The sequence below is a fragment of the Juglans regia genome, chromosome 12 (assembly GCF_001411555.2).
Source record: "Juglans regia cultivar Chandler chromosome 12, Walnut 2.0, whole genome shotgun sequence".
Lineage (NCBI taxonomy): Eukaryota > Viridiplantae > Streptophyta > Magnoliopsida > Fagales > Juglandaceae > Juglans > Juglans regia.
The window spans coordinates 3,691,133-3,711,411 of record NC_049912.1 but is presented as its reverse complement, the minus strand read 5'-3'; the positions used below and the strand labels follow the sequence as shown (position 1 = coordinate 3,711,411).

The window sequence follows — 20,279 nt, the reverse complement described above, 5'->3', positions numbered from 1 at the left end:
TAGGAGATTCCATGTTACCATGATGACTTGATCTGGTCTATGACTCCCGGTTTGATGCGCATTTGCCCTTTGATAGTTTTCATAAGCTAACTGAGCATGATCAAAGAGCATTTGAGGATGCAAAAAAGTACATTCATGTATCAGATTATTTCTTCTATACCATATCGCCCACGTAATAATTGAAACTAATTCAAGTATAAATTGAGTAACCTTTGGTAGCAGTTGTTAAAAAATGACTCCAAAATCATCACCACAGAATGAAATTCTCTGAATTTTCCTTCCCAAAAGCATCCAGACATCCTTGGCTGAAGGACAAGTCCATGGAATATGTCCAGTTGATTCAACTTCGGTCATGCAGATTGGACAAAAATGTCTTTAACCACATTTGTTTTTGCACAAATTTAACATGGTAGGATCAAGAGAATTTGTATAGGCTTGCCAGAGAAACCTTTTAATTTCATTCGATATGTTAAGGTACCAAATCTTCTTCCACAAGATGCCATTAAATCTACCTGTAAAGGACTCATCATGAAACCTTGTCTTTATATGTTGTTGTAGGTGATGTGAAATTTTCACTGTGAAGATGTACATTTCCATACAAGCTTATCTTCACAATCTTCAACACTTAGAAGTAGGATATAAATGATCCTTGCCTCTTCCTCATAAAAAACATCATTGATCATTTGAGTAATTCAACTGCCGATCTCAAGCTCCTTCATGCAAAAAAAGATCTATAGCCTTGGTTAGGCAGCAGGAGATTAGTATTTAGAAATTACTTTGCTTGAAAGATCCTAGCTGATAAAGATTCTGGGTTTGTTTTTAGTCTCCATGCTTATTTACCTGGAAGAGCTCTATTAAAACAATTCAAATCTCTGAAACCAAGACCTCCCTACCACTTCCCATAGCTCATTGAACACCATCTTTTCCAATGTATTTTATTTGGTTGGTTTTAAGAACCCCACAAAAGATTAGCCATCATGGGAATAAAGCACACTGATTTTTTGCAATAATCTATGGTAGAATTAGCTTCAACCTATTTACAATTACTTCAGTAATAATCTTGTAAAGTACATTGCACAAACTAATAGGTTTGAAATCAAACTTTTTGTGGATTACGGATCATAGGGATCAAAATTACGTATGTGAAATTGATTGCTTTGGGATTGACAGCTGAGTTTAAGATAGAAAGAATTGTAGCCCTCACCTGATCTGTTTCTACCACATGCCATAATTTTTGATAAAATCAAGTTGCGAAACGATCAGGGCCAGATGTTTTTAGAGGATACATTTGAAAGAGACCCTTTTCAACCTCTTCATCAGAAAAAGGTTTTGATGATTCATCATTCGTTGTTGGAGTAACCCTCGGATCAACTGCTTGCAAAACATTCAGTGATATTAACTTGATGTGATGTAGAGAATAAATCTTGATAGTATTTGGGGAAAGTTTCCCCTATTGCTTTTGATCTAGTATGACTAAAGTCTTCTTCGTCCATAACCTTTGAGATAAAGTTCCTTTTCCTTCGCTGATTTGCACAATGATAGTAGAATTTTATATTACGATCCCAATCATGTAGCCAAGTCATTTTGGCTATTTGTTTTCCACTTGAGTTGCTCCCTGTTAACATACCTTCCACTTCTTCTTTTACTGCTTAATTTGAGATCTTTGACATTATCTGCATTACATGACTATTGTTAGTATTAGTTGTTGCCCAATCCATTCGCTCTTTTGTGGAAGTGCAATCACTTTTATTATTAGACCATGTATATCTTCCACCAGAACAACCAAGATGACTCATATTGTATTCCTTTCTATTCTCAGCCTCTAGATGTCCATAAAAACAAGTTAGCATTCGTCCTTCTCTCCCCACTCTCTCATTTATCTAAGAGATAATTATCTCATGGAAAAACTTTGGATTTCTAAAGTAACTTCTATCTTCCACAAGAGGGCTAGTCCACCACCTTTACCCACACCATCAACACAGAATATCAAGTCAAAACCCAATTTGTTTTTCAGTTTCTTAACACTATTAGTTTGCATCTTTGTTTCCATTACGAATAAGATGCCAGGCTTCATTTCCTTAACCATATATACGGTCAATGTCTCAAACTGTGCAAGGGTTGCCAAGCCTTTAATAATTCCAACTTAGTACGTAGCCTTATTTTTCCCGGCAGGGTTGCTTTTGCCGATATCAATTGGGTTGGACAACCAATTCATTTTTTTTTTCTTTGCAACTTATGTCTTACTCTCAGCAAAAGATGCGGATTCTTGAAGTGTAAGTTTCCTCTTCCCATGGATGATATCAACTGTATCGCAAGTAAATATTGGTTTATTTATTTATTTATAAAAAGCCGATAATTACCTGTCCACGAGTTATCCCGTCCCAATTTTATTAATAAACCTTGACTTATTGTGGAGAAAAACCATGATTATAGACCAATACCTAGGGATACAATATAAAGTTCCGAAACCAGGCATAAGAAAAGCTTAGATTTTGCTGTCCAAAAAACAAGCCAAAGAAAAAACATGCAAAAAACCCCATCTGCAAATCAGCACAACAAAAATAGACAATAAAATCTTACCAAACCAACACAACGACCAAACTCCACCTGATGGATGACTCTAACAGCAACGCAAAGATGGTAAACCAAGTTTATCCATGAGAATTAATCTTCGAAGGATCCTAGGCAAATCCCCAATCATATTCCATTCCGTGTTAAGACCAGCCACCCCGTTCCAAGCCAACCAGTCAGCAATTCTGCCTACAAGATGGCAATCATTCGTAATAGTTGGGCCCATTCGTATTGATGCCAATTCTCCCTTATCTTGAGACGATGTAGTAGTTATGCACCCTGTCTAAACTGTCCAGCCTGTTGTAACAATTAAACTGCTTGCCTGATGAACTCATCAAAGAAGTTGAATCCTAAGTTCTGTTATTCCTCCTAGATGCACTATCATGGCCGATGGTCATAGCACGTAACTCTGTCCCATATTGAAGTTCTCGTCCTTTTTCATGACTCTACCCCAAACTTGTAGTCTTGCATCTATCTGGACCACGTCGAATGATCCCAAATTTAAAACAGAAGCGTGGAAGCCAATCATATTTGAGATTTGACAAGAAATATAGAATGCCTCGTCAGAACTAGCATTCTACCCCTCACTAGAGGCATTGTAATATCACTACAACAAAAATGGCCTTTTGTATTCAATTCTTAATTTCCGTCATTGCATAAATTGCCCCAACAAAAGAGTTATTACGTCTTTGTTTAAACCGTCACAAATTAACAACACAAATGGCCTTTTGCGTCCAATTCTTAATTTCCGCCATTGCATAAATTAAGAACAACCTAACTATGATTTTTTAAGAAAATTAGCAAGTAACATGATTTTAAATGTAAAATGCATATTAATTAATATCCTTGCCCCGAATTCCATTAACTTCATTTGGTCCAGAAACTAATTATAATTCAAAAACGTACTTAAGCATATATGTGGTGGTTATCACTACATTAGTTCCAGCTCATTACAGTGATTTTATGAGTCTATATTCAACAGTTAGTATTTTATTCGATATTACTCATGAACAACAATTTTTAGGCAGATTCTAGTAGAGCATGTATGTGGCCATTGAAAACTGATAGCTTCAATGATAGATTTTTTTTTTTTTTTTTTGCAGTAAAGACCCAACCAATATACAGTCTATTATGTGGAATCACATATGCTTGATGTTTTTCCTAATTACCCAGTTCATAATCATTTATGTTGCATATCATTAGATGGACAAAAGTTGGATGCATGCCAGATATAGGTTTAGGTCAACAGAATATGTCCAAGGGGTTAGAAGGTTTCTCACAATGACTGGAGCTCACACTGACAGAAACAATTGAGTGAGATGTATGTGTTGAAGATGCCATAATTTCTTATTTCTTCCTATCAATGAGGCGGAAGGACATGTATTCATTACAGAGTTGGATAGAAATTACACATAATAGATATTTCATGGGGAGCAACAATCTCAGAATTTTAATGAAGACGCTGGAGAGGATTGGTGAAAATGGGGACGATGGTTACATTGATGATATCCATGAAATGTAAGGTGATATTCATGCCGCTACAACCGTAGGTGTTGATGAAGAGATGGCAATGCAAAGTGGGGGTCCAAGCTTGATGCAACTGGAATCAACCACTTTTGAGAAACTGTTGCAAGATGTTCAGCGTCAATTTTATCATGGTTGTAGAACCTTTTCAAAACCATCATTCACTGTGAAGTTGCTCCATATCAAAACAATTGGTGGCTGGAGTGTAAAGTCCTTTGACATTCTTATTAAACTTTTGAAGATTGCTTTCCCTTATGCACTTTTGCCTAACTTTTTTAATGAAGCACGATCCTCAGAACGAGGCTTGGGGTTTAAATACATTAAAATGCATGCATGTCCAAATGATTGCATGCTATATTGGAAGGAAAATGCCAACAAGAAAGAGTGCCCAAAGCGTGCGGCATCCAGGTGGTTATCTACATAACGTAGGCGACAACCAATACCCCAAAAGGTATTGAGATTTTTTCCACCGAAACTAAGGTTGCATAGATTATTCATGTCCAAGAAAGCAACAACTAGCATGAGGTGGAATAAAGCACAAAGGGAGGGAGATGATAGCACTTTGAGGCATCCTGCCAACATGTGCTCCCTCAGCTTGTCCAAGCCTTCCTTGTAGCCACAAGCCTAAGCATGGTCGTTGATTTTCTTTACCTCAGGCAACCAAGAGAAAAGATGGGCAGCGACCCCCAAGGCATCAGCTAACTTGGATCGTAAGGCTCAAAATCAAAGTCCCAAATCAGCTAGCTCAGACGCTAAAAATGCAATTCCCTGGTCTCGTGCCTGTTGACCCACGTTGGCCATAGCCAACTAGGCCTCCAAATCTCTCACCTCCTTGGTTCGAGACTCAAGCTGGGAGAACTTGCGCTTCGACCTTTCTAAAAGGTCCATGTAGGTTTTCTCCAGCCATTTGCACCACCTCATGTCTAAGTCGTGTTGCTTAGACAACATGTTCCTCTGATTCACAATTAGGGCGGCCAATTGATCGGCTCCCTGGTAGAACAAAAGAACGCAAAAAAATTTAAAAACAAGCCAAGGGGAGATGAAACAAGTAGTAACAAACCAAAAATTAACTAAGTCTCTTACTGAGGAGAAGAAGGCCTTCAGCTTGCCAGCCTCCCGACTTATGGCCTCAACACGAGCCCGATCATAGCCTGAGCTAGGCTCCGAGGTCCCCTTCCTTCGGATCCCAAATTCCCTCTAGCAAGCAACGCCCCTACGCCATGGCTCTAAGGCCTGGCCAGACATACCTTATGCACGATGATAGACCACTGATGCCAAAACAAGTGCCCTTTCCGCCTTGCCTGTGACGACGAACCCCAGCTCGAGTCTCCCTGACTCGGTTCCCCTTCCTGCCTTGTGGACGGGTGCACCTCCCTGCTCAGGTACACCTTCGATCTCTAGAACCTTGTAAATTTCAAGTGAAGCCTCCCCGCCTTCCTGCTCGGTGGTAAGAGTTTGCTCCAGCACCTCTCTTACTCCACGGCTAGCTGTAGCATTCGTAGGAGCACCTTCCCCTGTTGTCGCCCCAGGCTACTATAGAGCCTCAAAATTTTTGAATTTATTTCTGGAATGGATGATTAGGATAACCCCTTCTTCAATTTGGGGTTCTTCCAGCGACCTCGTGGCGGTCAAATGGGGAGTAGCCTCAGCCAATTCTTCCAAGGCTGCGATTTAAACGGTCACGGTCTTCAGTGACACTTAGATAGGGGACTCCGGGATTGAGACCCTATCCTCGTCAAGGTCCATCACTTGAGTGTGGCTCGGGGATGATCCCACATTAGGGTCAGGGTGCAAGGAGATGAAATCAGCTTTGTTGCCCAAGCACACCGTCATCTCGGCATACCCAACTGCTTCAAAATCCCTATTGCTAAGAGTGGCAACTAACTCCAAGGGAACCTCAGGCGGGGGAACGAAGATTAAGGAGTCCTTTGGGGGCAGATCGAGGATGGCCAAGAAGAAATCCATCTCTAGTTCTTCTTCCCCCAAGCTAAGAGCCCTTATCGGCACCGCGTTGTTCGGCGGGTTAGAAACTTGGGGGACTATTAACGTGGTGGGAGCCAAAGTCACCACTAGCGGTGGGGGCAGTGCTTGCTCGGCTCAAGAATCACTGATGCTCGTCGAGGAACGTGACGGTTCATTGACAGTCTCCACGGATCTAAAAGTTTTCTTCGCGACCCGGAGTTGCTGCCATTATCTCCTGACCCTAATGACTCCTTAACCTCGATGCGACATCTTTTCACCCCTCCCTCCAAAGGAGGGCTGGGAGGTCTCCTTCGCCCCCTAAAAGATGATTGACTCTTCGGCAAGCCCCTCCCGGTGAAACCAGACCAGTCCAAAGAAGTCAAGAAGTGGTCTATGTTGTCTCTGGTCAGCAGGGCCTCCGAGTTGACGTCATTGAGATATGCCCTCACCCAAGCAAAAACTGCCTCCAATCAAGATTGCTCATGCCTGGACTTCTCTAGGCTGATCTCCTTGTCATCCGGTACAATGCCCCCAAACAACCCGGACAGGGAACTCTGCGAACCTCCTACCTTGCTAGGAGCTCCCAACCTTCTCCCGTCATGAAGAAGAATTTGTTTAAACTAATCCTTGATACGAGAGTAACGAGTCTCTAGTCGAACAACCTGATACCTCGACTGGGAACGAAAACTACACAAGTTGCTGTCCAAGTGTAACACACTATGTGTGAACAAGAACTCACTGGCAGTCAAGTCTGGGTAGACCTTATCGAGGGGTTCAAGGACTGTGCGCCGAGTGATGCAGTAGCACATCAGGATCCTTCAAGCATTGGGATGGAGCTCTGCAAGCACCAGGCGAAGGATGTCCCAAACCTCTCAGATTGGACGGCAGAAGGGAAGTCGCAGTCTACTAGTATACATCAAAGGGTACATTCCCATTCTCATGGCAAACCCTTCTCGAGAACTCTTAAGACGCCTATGGACGGGATGTGCAAGCACTCCAAGGAGCAAAACACGAAGCATTATTGGGCATCATGTGCAGGGTTTGAAGGCAAGTGAGGAAGAAGAATAAGGCTAGGAGAGGTTGAGAAGGAAGATAGGAGGAAAGCACAAGAGAGTAAGAAGCACGAAGGAAACTGAAAAGTTAGAAAGTGGAAAATGATGTGGGACTTGGGTTTAAATAAGAAGACTGCGACGATCGAGTTTTCCAGAAGGGGAAAAGACAGGTGTCATTGGGATGCAGAACGACAGGTGACAGATCCCGCGATTTCTACTTCAAGAGAAAACATGGGGCAAGCCATTAGATGCAACCTCCAAACGTGGGAAGAGGAAAAGATGCATATGACAAACAACCTCCCATGCCAGACGTCATAAGCTGCCAAAAGAATTAAATGGATGTACATGATTACAAATTCCCATTGAACACATATATTAGAAACTGGCAGGGTAATTAGAGAGGATGCGAAATCCCTTACTGGACTGGGCCCAATGGGGAAGGACATTCATGTTTCCCCCTGGGCTGGGCTGACACCATGCCAAAGGCCATCATACATAACCCCCTCCCTCCCCATACCCCTCCCCTCCCCCTCCCCTTAGGTGCACAGACCATGGGCTACATAAAGGATAAAGGGCCTAGGGCTCAGGGGAGATGAAGCCCAGACTACGAAAAGACAAATGCAGGGTGACAAGGCGCCGATATTCCTGACATTGCCCCGTAAAAAAGGTGACACACGAATGAACAGAGGGTTCGCAATAAAGTAACCTGTCACCAATAGTGCGCACGACCCGACCCTTATCATTGGCAAAAGTATGTAGTAGAGTCTGCGCCACCAACCAGCCAAAAGGACGTGACTTGCCCCGTCAGAAACAACTAAATAACCTCACGTACGAAAGACAGATACCTCTGACACAAGATACGGGGGACTAACTCGGCTAGTGGTATAAAAACCAAACCTCAGGTTATATTTGCCTCGTGCTCTTTTGATATACTGAAATTCTCCCAAGTAGTAAGGGGAACACTAACTTAGGCATCAGAGGTTACCCATAATCCCAAGCCACTACCTTGCTTGTAGTCCAGGTTGTTGAACCCAGTAATCAGTGTGTGAAACACATCGTAAACAACTACTATAAGGAGATGCATTGGTTCAATGGTAATGAAGTGTTGTTTCAAAAGAATGAGAATTTGTTCGAAACTCCAAGGCTACACTGTGATGATTTAATTTTATCAAAGCACGAGATAGGCTTAGAGGTCTAAAGGGCACAAGGCTCATTTGAAGAGGCACATTGAATGAGTGCAATGCTGTAAAATTAATTCACAAGAAAGGTGCCATTGGGGGACTCGCACCTAACCACTTGGGCATGCATGACTCTTGGTCTTTAAGTGAAACATCATGACCTTTAAATCAGTATATGTCAATTGAAAAGTTATAAGTTAAGAGTTGTGATCTTTTATATGGTGTCATTTCATTCTCTATAAATAGAGGATGAGACTCATGAATTTTAAGATTCAATTCTCCCATATTTTTAGTAACTTACACAATTTTATAAAAAAATTTTGAAGAAAAAATTTCAGAATTACTATCTGTAGTTGGTAACTTTATTGTATCCTGGAAGTGAATGGATTTGGTAGCAAACTCTTTTGAGTTGGGGCAATTTTCACCTTATAGATATATAGTGTTCTACACGCTTCAAAATTACATTTATTTTTTCATATTACTGTATTGCTCAAATTTCTTCAACAATATCTGGCTGTTTTGGTAGGAAAGTGTACTCTTTGTGACGTTCTATCATATATAAGCTCATGAATACCTAAAATCATCATATGTGTATATACATATGTGTGTGTACACTTATGAAGGTGGTAATTAGTTATTACAATATTCCCATGCATCCCTCACCTAATTAAGATATCTCAAAGCAGCAATATATAATAATAGGCACCATTAATATATAAGATCATCATGAGGTGCATTTATTTCGTTTCGCATTGGATCTAAGGATCTCTTCTTCATCAGCACTTCATGTCCTTTTCGGAGATCTCAATTGGTAGACCATTCGGGAACACCAAGCCTGGCCTTCGAATCATCTTCTCATCTCCTCCATTTATTTTCCACCTAAATTATATATATATATATATATATATATATAGATTAATTAGTTACAAACAAATGGAAAAATAAAAGAGTAAGAAATATTGTTTTTTATCAATAAATAAGTCATACTTATTGTATGCCATATTTTAAATAATTACCATTTGAGTATTGGTTATATTAATATATAATATACCTGTATTTTGTGACCAAGTAATGAATAAATATGGCCATTTGGAGCTTTGCAAAGTCGGCTCCCACGCAGAGTCTCACACCACCACCGAACGCCATGAACGTTTTAGACCCTGCATGCAATTCTTTTCCCTTTTTTTCCCAATATTCCATTTTGAAGAGAAAATCAAATTAGAAAAATATCCAATAGTATAAAATGATTAATTAAATTAACATTTTTGCAGTAATAATATAAATTAAATGCAAATTACATAAATATAAATATATATTAATATTATACATACCTCCCATCGCCATGGGTTAAATGTGTGAGGATCGGTGTACACATCTGGGTTTAGATGTAGAGCAGATGGAACAACCATGACTAGCCAGCCTTCAGGAATTGTATATCCTGCAAAACAAAAACAGAAAAGTGTTCTGATCTTCACAACATTATTCAAGCTATTCAAGCTATATTTACAAGAAAATTGTTTATTTGTGACCAATTATTTTTAGTGAAAATGATTATTTTCTATCAAATGAGTATGTTTTTATCGCAAATAATCCGTCACAAATGCCGGTTTTTCTTGGAGTATACATATTATTCAAGCTATCTGTGTTGATTTGGCAAATTATAAGTGATTTATAACTTATCCATTTATATAAATGATGATCATGATCACATTAATTAATCACTTAAAAATAATGTGCAAACTAACGAATGCATTGAGATGATTAAATTTAAGACGAAAGCCATTATTTTTCTACAAGTAGCACTATATATACTTACAATTTTTACTTGCACTTTTAATTTACAAGACTCATTTTGTTAGTTTTGTTTTCAAATTCAAATTTTGAATTTTAAATTTAATAATTTTCAGCATATCAATTACTGACACATGGAGAAATAAATTTTTTATAAGTTTTTCTCAAATACAAATAGCAGTTTTGTTTTTCTACTTACCCTTCACTTCCACATCTTTTACGACTTTTCTGAAAATCGCCGGGACAATGTTTGCCAACCTTACGGTTTCATTGATAACCTGCAAATTAAAAATTAAGGAATCTCTAAGTTTATTATAAACAAGAGAATTCCATAAAATCCAGTGGATAAATCAAGGTTTAATTACAAATTAGTTTAATCATAAGCACGAGTTTTTGTTTAGTCTCTCATTTTCTCTCCCGCTTTCGAAAACAAAATCGCCTCCTCCAGGAGTTTGATCCTTTTGCTGGGGGGGGGGCGGAGGGGGGGCTTCACCCACCTCCCTCCCTCACCAACCTTCATCCCTGTTTAGGTTTTTCTTTCCCTAATTTTTATGTTAGTTTCCACTGGTTGCATCGAAACTAGTCAATCTACTGCTTTCCGATGAGCAAAGTCCGACACACTCCCCGCCATCAGCCTCTCCTGGCGTTGATCTACAAGACGGCAGAAGAAATCTGCCCATTTGAGTGGCGCATAAACCTCACGTGCGGTCTATGCCATGCCCAAGTTTCATGCTCCGCCATGCCTGCGGAAGCTTCCTACCACCACGCGCGGCACTGTCAGGATCAGTAGTGTCGGATCTTCCTGTTCGGTCTTTTCAACCCTTTCCAGGTGTGGCGTGTGTATTACCACGCACCACCACAGCTAGTGGTAGTCCCTCACCGGCGATTCATTTCAGTTTTTAATTGCTACACTATGTTCTCGCTTTCTCTAATCGAAGATCGAGCGAAAGTGGATGTGACAGTTCCTTCCAGCCAGTCCAGACCAACACGTTGTAGCACACATTCTTATATTGTGGCTTCTAGCTGTAGTTTAATAGTCTGTTCATCAGACTATATAAAAATCGTCGTCAAGCAGTCTCCCCTAGTAGAAATTGGGTAGAAGTCAATTTTTTGGCTCCAATCATCCCCTTTGTATTTTTACTTTTTTGTTGTAATGTGTGTTGGCTTTGTGAAGACTATAAGAGACTTTTATCCCCCTAAACTTATGTCTTGTATCTGTTAATTTATCTATAAATATTTACTTGCACAAAAAAAAAAAAGGTTTAATCATAAGCACTACACGTACGTACCATATGTGTAAAAGTCATTGACTTGTATTCTTGCCACGTAATTTCAGATGTCTCATCATCACGATTTTTCAGAATTTCCTCGTGCTCTTTCTGCCACATGAAATATGATCATCATTCCTTCAATTAATTAATATATCAATCCTTTTATATATATATATATATAATATTTTAATTTAAAGGAGATTAATAAAAATAAATTTATAAATTGACATGACTTGATACAGTATATCATATTATAAAATTAATTTTAATATTATAAAATATATCTAATAGATTATATAAAATTACATCAATTTATAAGTTTATTTTTATATATTCTATTCTATTTAACTTTAAACAATCTTAATTATTACAAACCGTAAGTTCAGCCAGCACATCTGGATGATCAGAGATAAACTTTGGTACTAATGTTGAGGTCGTCGAAGTAGTTTCATGATAAGCAAACAGAAGCACCAAGACCAAGTCAATGGCAGATGATTCATTCAAAAAAGACTTTTCACTCTCTACTTCCTCAAGCAAATGATCTAAGAAATCACCACGACGAATCTTTGATGCTTTCCTATCGTTGTAGATATCCGTAATTATCTTTGTAGCATTTTTACGTCCCTAGAATCAAACACAAAATGAAACTAATTAATTTATATATTAAATATTATTCAAGACATAATAAAAGGAAATAAACAAGATGCATGCTCATTTTTCTTATAATTATTAATTATTTCCATTAATATTATGAGCAATATTCAAATAATAATTAGTACCTGGAGACAAGCATGATATGCAGTGCCAGGGATGTCAAGAGGAAAAGAGAGGAGACCATAGATAAAAGCTTTGAAATTCTCTGCCAATTTCAAGGGTGTCTTCGACTCATCATAACTCATCAACTGCTTAGCAGCATAGTCAAATAACATCTACAAAACAATAGAAATTAGATATATGATCAATATTTGAGAAAATTAACAAAAATTATAGATCGCATAATTCCGACAATATTACTATTACATTTGAGGTTACTTCTTTCAAGTCCACAGTTCCATGTCTAGCCCAAGCATGTAAATGACTGCAAATCACTGCATCCAGTTCACTCATTACATTTGCCTTGAGGTTTTCGGGGCCAACATGGTGTAGAATCAAGTTCTTGAGGTATTTGTGAATTACCCCGTGATGAGTGAGAAGACTTTTTTTTCCAAGAACTTTCATGAAACTCTCTGTGTACCATAATAAGACAGATTTATCTTCTTGTTGAAAAATGTAAGTATTGACTTCAGGATCCGTGGAAACTACCACCTTTTTCCCAACTAAGCTTGTTCTAAATACTGCCCCATACCTGAATTAATGAAAAAACAAAACCAGATAAATTTGCAAGTTAATGAAATCATGGGCAATAATTAAGAATAATAGTATTGCAACAGATATGCATGTCATGCATTAAACATGGAAATTGGAAAATATTAAAATGGGATCTGGAAAGGAAAATTAAGATGGCAATTCTAATATGAATAATACTATAGTACTAAGTGTGGAGTCTACTGCACGCATTGCTAATATAAAATTCTATTATAGATGTAAATTATTAATCTTATTCTTTTAGTTAACGCATAAAGCGTTAAGAATAAAATTAATTATTTGTATTATATTCTTAAAAGAGAGAATGCTTGTACATCCTCTATCCTGGCTAATAAGCTGAAGACTCATGCATGCAATATATATATATATATATATATATATATATATATATATATGATGTTACGTACTTCTCCATTCTGTTTCTAATGAAGGGAGGGATGCTGTGAAATGGATGAGGAGCGAAGAACTCCAAGGTTTCACCGATAATGGGAAAGCCCATAGAACCAGGAGGAAGCTTGCCATCGCACTTGGGGTTAAGCCACATGTAAACCCAGTGACTAATCCCAACTGCAAGTAAAGCAGTAAGGCATAGAATAAAGAACCACATGATCATGATCAATATCTTTAAATATTGCCGAGTAGTACTGAATCAATGGCGGTACTTGAGTTCCAAAGTTGGGGGATGAGCTTCTTTATATAGGCAAAAATGGTGTAGCTAGCCTGGCTTAACTACAGACATACGCAATTACGTGGACATGGGTACAGCCGTGAACGACAGTAGATTACGGCTCACTAGTATCTGCTCACTCGACATAAATAATTATGTCTAAGTACCATAATACATGTTGACATAAATAATTATGAGGTCTATATTAGTAGCTAAGCCCATTAGTATCTGCTCACTCGTAGCCACATTAGTAGCTCAGCCCACCGTGCTATAATAAATTCAATACTATACTAACATGTATTAATTAATATAAAATAATATATGTATACTACAATATAAATAAACTAATAGTTTTAATATATGTAACCATCATATTATCACTAACATATATGATAACATGATTCTTATAAATAAAGTACTTGTACTATAATAAATTTACTACAATTCTTATTTTTTTTGCATATTACTTTTATATCTAGAGAATTTTTTTTTTAATTTATTAGATTGTTTTTTCGGAGCCCCCTTCTCCTCAACGCCCAGTCCAGCAGCCCGAGGCCCTCCCTATCTCCCTAGCTCTGTTCGCAACCCACGGTCACCAGCTCTCTCCAGCGCCACCGTGCTCCTCCCGAGCCACCACTCCATGCCAAGCAACCACCACGACCACCCCTCTCAGCTTCCTCGTTAACAGATTTGGCTTGTCATTTCCTAGTAGACGATATACTCAATTTATATTATGTTTTACAATTTCTTTTATTTGATATGGTCCTCCTTGTATAATGTTTCTATGGGGAATATGTAGGATATGTGGGCAGAGAGCCAGAATGAAGATATGGATCGTGCTATTGCACTCTCTCTATTAGAAGAAAGTCAAAAGGAACTATGTTTCGATGTAGTTTTTTTACTTGCATTTTAATTTTCTTTCTCTAACCTTATCGTTTGTTTGCTTTAAGGATATTGATGAGAGTAATCAGCAGAATGATCTCGGTATGCTACTTTTTAAACCTTTTAGAAATGCATCTTATTTTGTCATATTTCCTAATTGTTCTTAACCTAGGCACATATCAACTTTGATATTTGACTAATGAATTTGATGATTAAAGTTAGTTTGAAGTTATACATTTATGTTTGTTCAATGGAAGGTCTTGAATTTGAATTATGTAATATAGAATATGAAAAGGTGAATGGAACTTGTCTGAATATGTATTGTATAGTATTTTTGGGCTAGCTAACTTGAATGAATGGAGGAACGGTTTTTTACATTGAATTTGATTAGATGGTAATTGTTGATGATGATGATGAAGAACAGCTAGCTACTAATTGGAGATTAAGATTTCTCATGACTTAGTTTAGCTAATCAAACCTCTGCCGCCCTTGATTGAGGAAGATGCTAAAAAAAAATAACAATAATCCTTCATGAACAACTGTATGCACATTTGGAATCATCTTCCTTAGCATGCTTGTGGTATGCAAATATAATGTACCACATGATCTAATATAGATCATCATCGTCTTGAATATCTATATATACTTCCATTTTAATACATTTTTTAATTAGATTAACAATATATATTACTATTAGGTAGCTAACTAGCTAGAATTCATCATGGTTCATGTACATGATTTTTTTTTCTCTTTTGGTTTAGAATGTAAAAAAAAGTTTTAAATAATATGGATATAGATAATTTCTGTTATTTTTTCGTGTGCAACTTATGCCAAAAAAGATTGTGTAATGTAGAAGGCAGTGTATGTACTCCACTGCAGATTTCCTATTAATTGCACCATTATTTGTTCATGTACACTATTTGTTTTCATATTAATTGCATATTTTCAACTAGGATATTTCTTTTGTGCAGCTTATGTAGAATGTAGTGTATATATACTTGATAACCCTGTTCCAGACACCTGGATCGATCTTTGCCGCTCAATCACCAGGTCATCGCAAATCAACGATCGATATTGGAAGTTGCGGATGAGCTCCACCCACCATTTGTTTTCATATTTGTTTTAACTAGTAAAATTGTATTGTGGATGTTTCTGTACTTTAAAGCATGTAAGAGACATTAGCTGCTCCCATTTGTAATACTTAATTGCCTTCTATTAATGCACCATATGCTAGTGTATAGTAACCTTAAAGGGTCTGATGTATTAATGTATTGGATGAAAACTTGAATTTATGTTATATGTTATTATGGTTATAAGTATTGGATTAAAGTACTATTTGGTAATATTGTGAATGAGTTGAAGTAGGAAATTAGGTACTAAAAAAGAAATGGTGCATTTTGTACGTATATTGGCATATTGATGGTGAATTAAGTACTGAATCATTATTTGTAGCAAATATAGTAAGAAGCGAAAAAATTAAATATGCAGAATTTTTTTTATAATATTAGCAGCGAAAAAAATCACTGTAAATAAATATCTTTCATGACGATTTTTTAATTTCGTTGGCTAAACTTTTAAATGTCTAAACAATTATGACGAAAATTCGGCTCAGTATAAATCACTATAAAAATATATTTATAGTGATTTATAGAATTATTTGCGACGAATTGTAGAGTTGAAAAAGGTCCTATTTCTTGTAATGTGTTGCAAAGCGACAGCACAAAGTTATCTTAAAATTAATTGGTGCAAACTCTTCCAGCTATAAATGCATGCTCGAGCAGTTGCTATACGCTGGTAAAAAGGAGAGGAAAAGATATGTGTATAAGTCAGCAGAGGCGACCAATAAAACCTCTTTCGGGGGTTTTGAGCCACAATATTCCAACCCCACCCTAATTCCATTGGAAGTCTGAGTTATATATAGTACACGACTAGAGCAAGCTAGTTCCAAAATAGTTGACCCACCAACCAAACTAAGATATGACTATGTTTAGATGTTGATGTGATGTGATCTATAAACAGTAATAAAAAATAATAATAAATAATAATAAAAAAATAATAAATAATTTATTAATAATAATAAATAGTAACAATAAAATAGTCTTATATTTACCAAACTCAGCGTAATCATCCAAACAATGTCCCAATCTAAGAGAGTTTGGAAACCTGAAGAACCAAATGAAGTTAACTCCATGACAATCCACCCTAAGAAAGAAGAGCTTTGCTACTCAATATCATTCTCATATATCATACATTACATTTTTTTTTAGTTCTTAATTTTTTTAAGAATTTTTTTTTTATTTTATTCTTCATAAATTAATTAAATTTTTCTACTCATCATCTATATATTATACATTTAGTAAGAGAAAAAAAATTAAAAATTAAAAATTATATGTAATATATGGTGTGAATTATGAAGATGATAAATAGAATTTTTTTAAGAAAGAAAGCACTATTACTTTTATGGAATTGTATATAGCTTTAGATTGATCATGAAGGCCGTAAATAGCATATGCTGTAATATATATAAGTGTGGGAGCCTAGGACTTCCGAATAATTAAACAGGTTTTGCTAGCTTCTAGCTAGTGGACAAAGTGTTATAATCCGGCTCGATTGTAGTTACTCAATTATGGCTTATGACTTAACTTGTAGTGTGGGATTAGTCAACATTGGGCTCTGTACCCATTGACAGTAATTTCATAATTAGTTTACGACTTATTTTAAATCAGCTAATATAATTATGAAATTTTATTAAATGATAATTTTGATTTTATATAACTACCATTCATTTTAAATAGAGTAGTAAATTATTTGTAAACTAATTATAAATTTATCAATTTTCTTTTATAAAAACTTTTTATATAAGAAATGAGATTTGCAGTCATATAGTGCATAAGCGCCGCACAACTCATTTTAAAAAAATAAGTAATCACAAGACTTATAGGAAAAAAAACTAATATTTTAATAGTGAACTTCACTACTTTTTAAAATTATTGTACGGTTCTAATGCACTTCATGATTATATGTAGCATTACTCCTTTTATATACCTAACAATTCTCTTATGTCCGAGATAATCTACAACTGCAAGAATTCATTTTGTGATTCAAATTAGTTTTGTAAAACTTGTTTGACTTGTCTATTTGGATACTGAGATGAGATAAGATGATTTTAGATGAATTAAATAAAATATTATTAGAATATTATTTTTAATATTATTATTATTTTGAGATTTGAAAAAGTTAAATTGTTTATTATATCTTATGTAAGAATTTTTAAAAAATTATAATGCTTATATGAAAAGAAATAATTTAGTTTTGTATAACTAAACCAGCCAATGACTAATGAAAATGTAGGTTTTTCATATGATTTTAAGATTTATTCCATATTTTTTTAAAAGAAATGTTTACACTATGAATTATTTTTCATTTATATAACATTCATAATTTCTATCATAATTTGTTTGGAAAATAATTTATACACAATATTTTTTACAATACATCTCATAATAATGTGTTAAATGAAGGATAATTTTATAAAACACTTTATAAAAATAATATTATTTTAGAAAAATACACTTATCTTATAATATTATGTTACAACATATTATTGTAAAATATTTTTTATTTAAAATATAATTATATAAAGTATTGTAAAAGATATAAATAATTTTACATCTACCAATTCTATTTGAATTCTAGTTTGAATTGCATTTATTTAGTCAGACTCACGTGGGTTTGACAAGTGTCAACAATAATTGAATTTTCTTTTTCAGAATCAAACGATAAATAAATTTTCAAGACAAGTATCTCGTACTAGTCGACGTGAAAAGACTGAACTCTGGTCAACGACTCAACACTGTATGGATTCAGATAACATGTGGCCATGCATCTCGAGTTCTGGAGACTTCTTTGCTCCTCTTTCAGGACTTTTAGGGCAGGTATAATAAATAATTTATTCTTTTAAAATTTTTAAATAATAATAATATTTTAAATTTTTATTTAAAACAAAAAATTTTCATCCTATTATTTAAGCCTATCATAATAAACGGAAAGAGAAATCATTTATATAAGTCTCAAATTAACAAGCTTTATATAAGTCTATATAAAAAAGTGGATCCCATCTTAAAAAATTATAAAAAAATTATTATTTATTAGTGTGACCTATTATTTTATAAAAGATTTATATGAAATTTATCTATTTGAAACTTATATTTAACATTATCCAAAATTGAAATGAACTCCTGTCAGATACTGCATTTTTTTTTTTAAAGTCGGTTGATAGTAAAAATATTGTGTCATATCTTTTAGAGCTTGTTTGACGTATAAATTATCTTTATAATATTTATAAATAGTAATAAAATAGTTTATAATAATAGAATTCTTTACATTAAAATATTTTATTAAATTTTGAAAAGAAAGAAATCTAAATAGAAATATTATAAATTTAAAAAAATCTAAATATCATTTTTTTTAATTTAAAAAAGTTGTATTATTTTATAGTTTGTTTAGATTGCTTCGGAGGAACCCTCGCTTGATTTCCCAACTTGTGAATCCCTGCTTTCTCACCCTCCATCTGCCTTTCCCCAACCAGTATTGTACCCGAAGTCAAGGCCTCCACATTTGGCATCTCCTCAACAGCCTGAGTGTCCTTTACAGACTTTGGAGTAGGTTTTTCTTGCCCAACATCCTTGAGCACAGCCTGCTTTCCCCTCTCCCTTTGTTCTGGACCACGGCGAACACCAGTCCGCCCCATTCTACACACCACATCAGTATGCACTTGATGCCTACACTTAAAACAACAGAATCCCAATTTTTCAAACTGAACAGGCTACCACCGCTTCTTGTTTGCTACCATAATCGGACAACCTTGAACCAACTCAACCGCTAGATCTATCTCCATACAAATCCTAGCACCCATCGCCCAAGTCTTGTTCAAAGTGGCATTGTTCGTGCCCAGATATTTGCCAAACCTGGTAGCCTGAATTTGAAGACAATCCCAACGATACAGATGCAACGGCAATCCCGGCAAGAAGATCCATTGTGCTGCCAATGAAGGTTCCTCGACCAAGGGGAAATCCTTTGTCCAACAAAATATCCGGAAACTGCACCCCTCGATCAAACGCCCTTCTCGCGCCCACCCATGCACCAAATCTCTCTTACTTGTCATCTGCACCAGGACGTGATAATTATCCATGAAACTTACAGTAGGTATCTCTAACAGCCCCCACATCTTCACAATAGCCAACCGAACCGCATCAATAGATGGTCTCGTACGTAAAAATTTCAAAACCAACGCAAACCGAAACTCCTTCGCCGCTTTTGACATCTCCGCCTTTGTAAACAAAAAACCCAACTTGCCGTCCACCTCCACTGGATATCTCATAGGAATCTTGAAACCCGAAGGATCATTAATCTACGACAAAGCTTGAACGTAGGTCCTCAGCACATGCCCCTCATCCTTAGCATTGATCCCCCCCCCCCAGCACCACTCTTCCCACCATCGGATGGAAACCCTACCAGTGCCGATGACACCAGAGGGCCAAGGGATGCCACCATAGGTGAAGCCCTAGTTGAAACCGAATCATGATCCAAAACAATAGAGCTGAGAAAATCGCACTCAACTCTCTCTATACACACACACACACACACACACACTTTCTTGTATGTTTAATTATTCATTCTCATGTTAAAACAAATTCTATTTGTTTATTAATAATGTTATTATATGTTGTTATAACCATCATTTTATCCCTAGAATATCCTCTTATTTGAAGAAAATAGGAATGTTTAACTAATTTCCTTCTCGTCTATTTAAATTCCTTTTTTTAGGTGGTTAGCCATACAATTAAAAATTATTTTCGTAATAATATATTGTATGACCAATTGAGAAATTAAAAAATCTCTGACCATCATAGTTGACAATACGAGTGTTAATGTCAGTGCAATTGATTGGGCTTATAGTATCAATCTTATTGTCAATGACAATCTAAAGGAAGTTGATGAGTTAATACTTAAGGTC

At 36.1% G+C, this 20,279-nt stretch overlaps 1 protein-coding gene across 2 annotated transcripts in view; it reads right to left on the bottom strand.

Moving 5' to 3' along the window:
* Positions 1–8,804: 8,804 nt before the first annotated feature.
* LOC108998268 (cytochrome P450 87A3-like) overlaps positions 8,805–20,279 on the bottom strand; it is a 33,428-nt gene continuing 21,953 nt past the window's right edge. Inside the window, exons 1-9 of one of the 2 annotated variants that reach the window (XM_035683118.1) lie at positions 13,122–13,336; positions 12,370–12,694; positions 12,129–12,278; positions 11,725–11,973; positions 11,368–11,457; positions 10,278–10,356; positions 9,619–9,725; positions 9,339–9,466; positions 8,805–9,166 (exon numbers count right to left, since the gene is read on the bottom strand). In XM_035683118.1, the coding sequence (XP_035539011.1) occupies positions 9,064–9,166; positions 9,339–9,466; positions 9,619–9,725; positions 10,278–10,356; positions 11,368–11,457; positions 11,725–11,973; positions 12,129–12,278; positions 12,370–12,694; positions 13,122–13,327 (1,437 nt within the window). In that variant the 5' untranslated portion in view covers positions 13,328–13,336 and the 3' untranslated portion in view covers positions 8,805–9,063. Of the gene's footprint in view, positions 9,167–9,338; positions 9,467–9,618; positions 9,726–10,277; positions 10,357–11,367; positions 11,458–11,724; positions 11,974–12,128; positions 12,279–12,369; positions 12,695–13,121; positions 13,337–20,279 lie in introns of those variants that run through there. The other variant, XM_035683119.1, reaches the window with a different exon arrangement.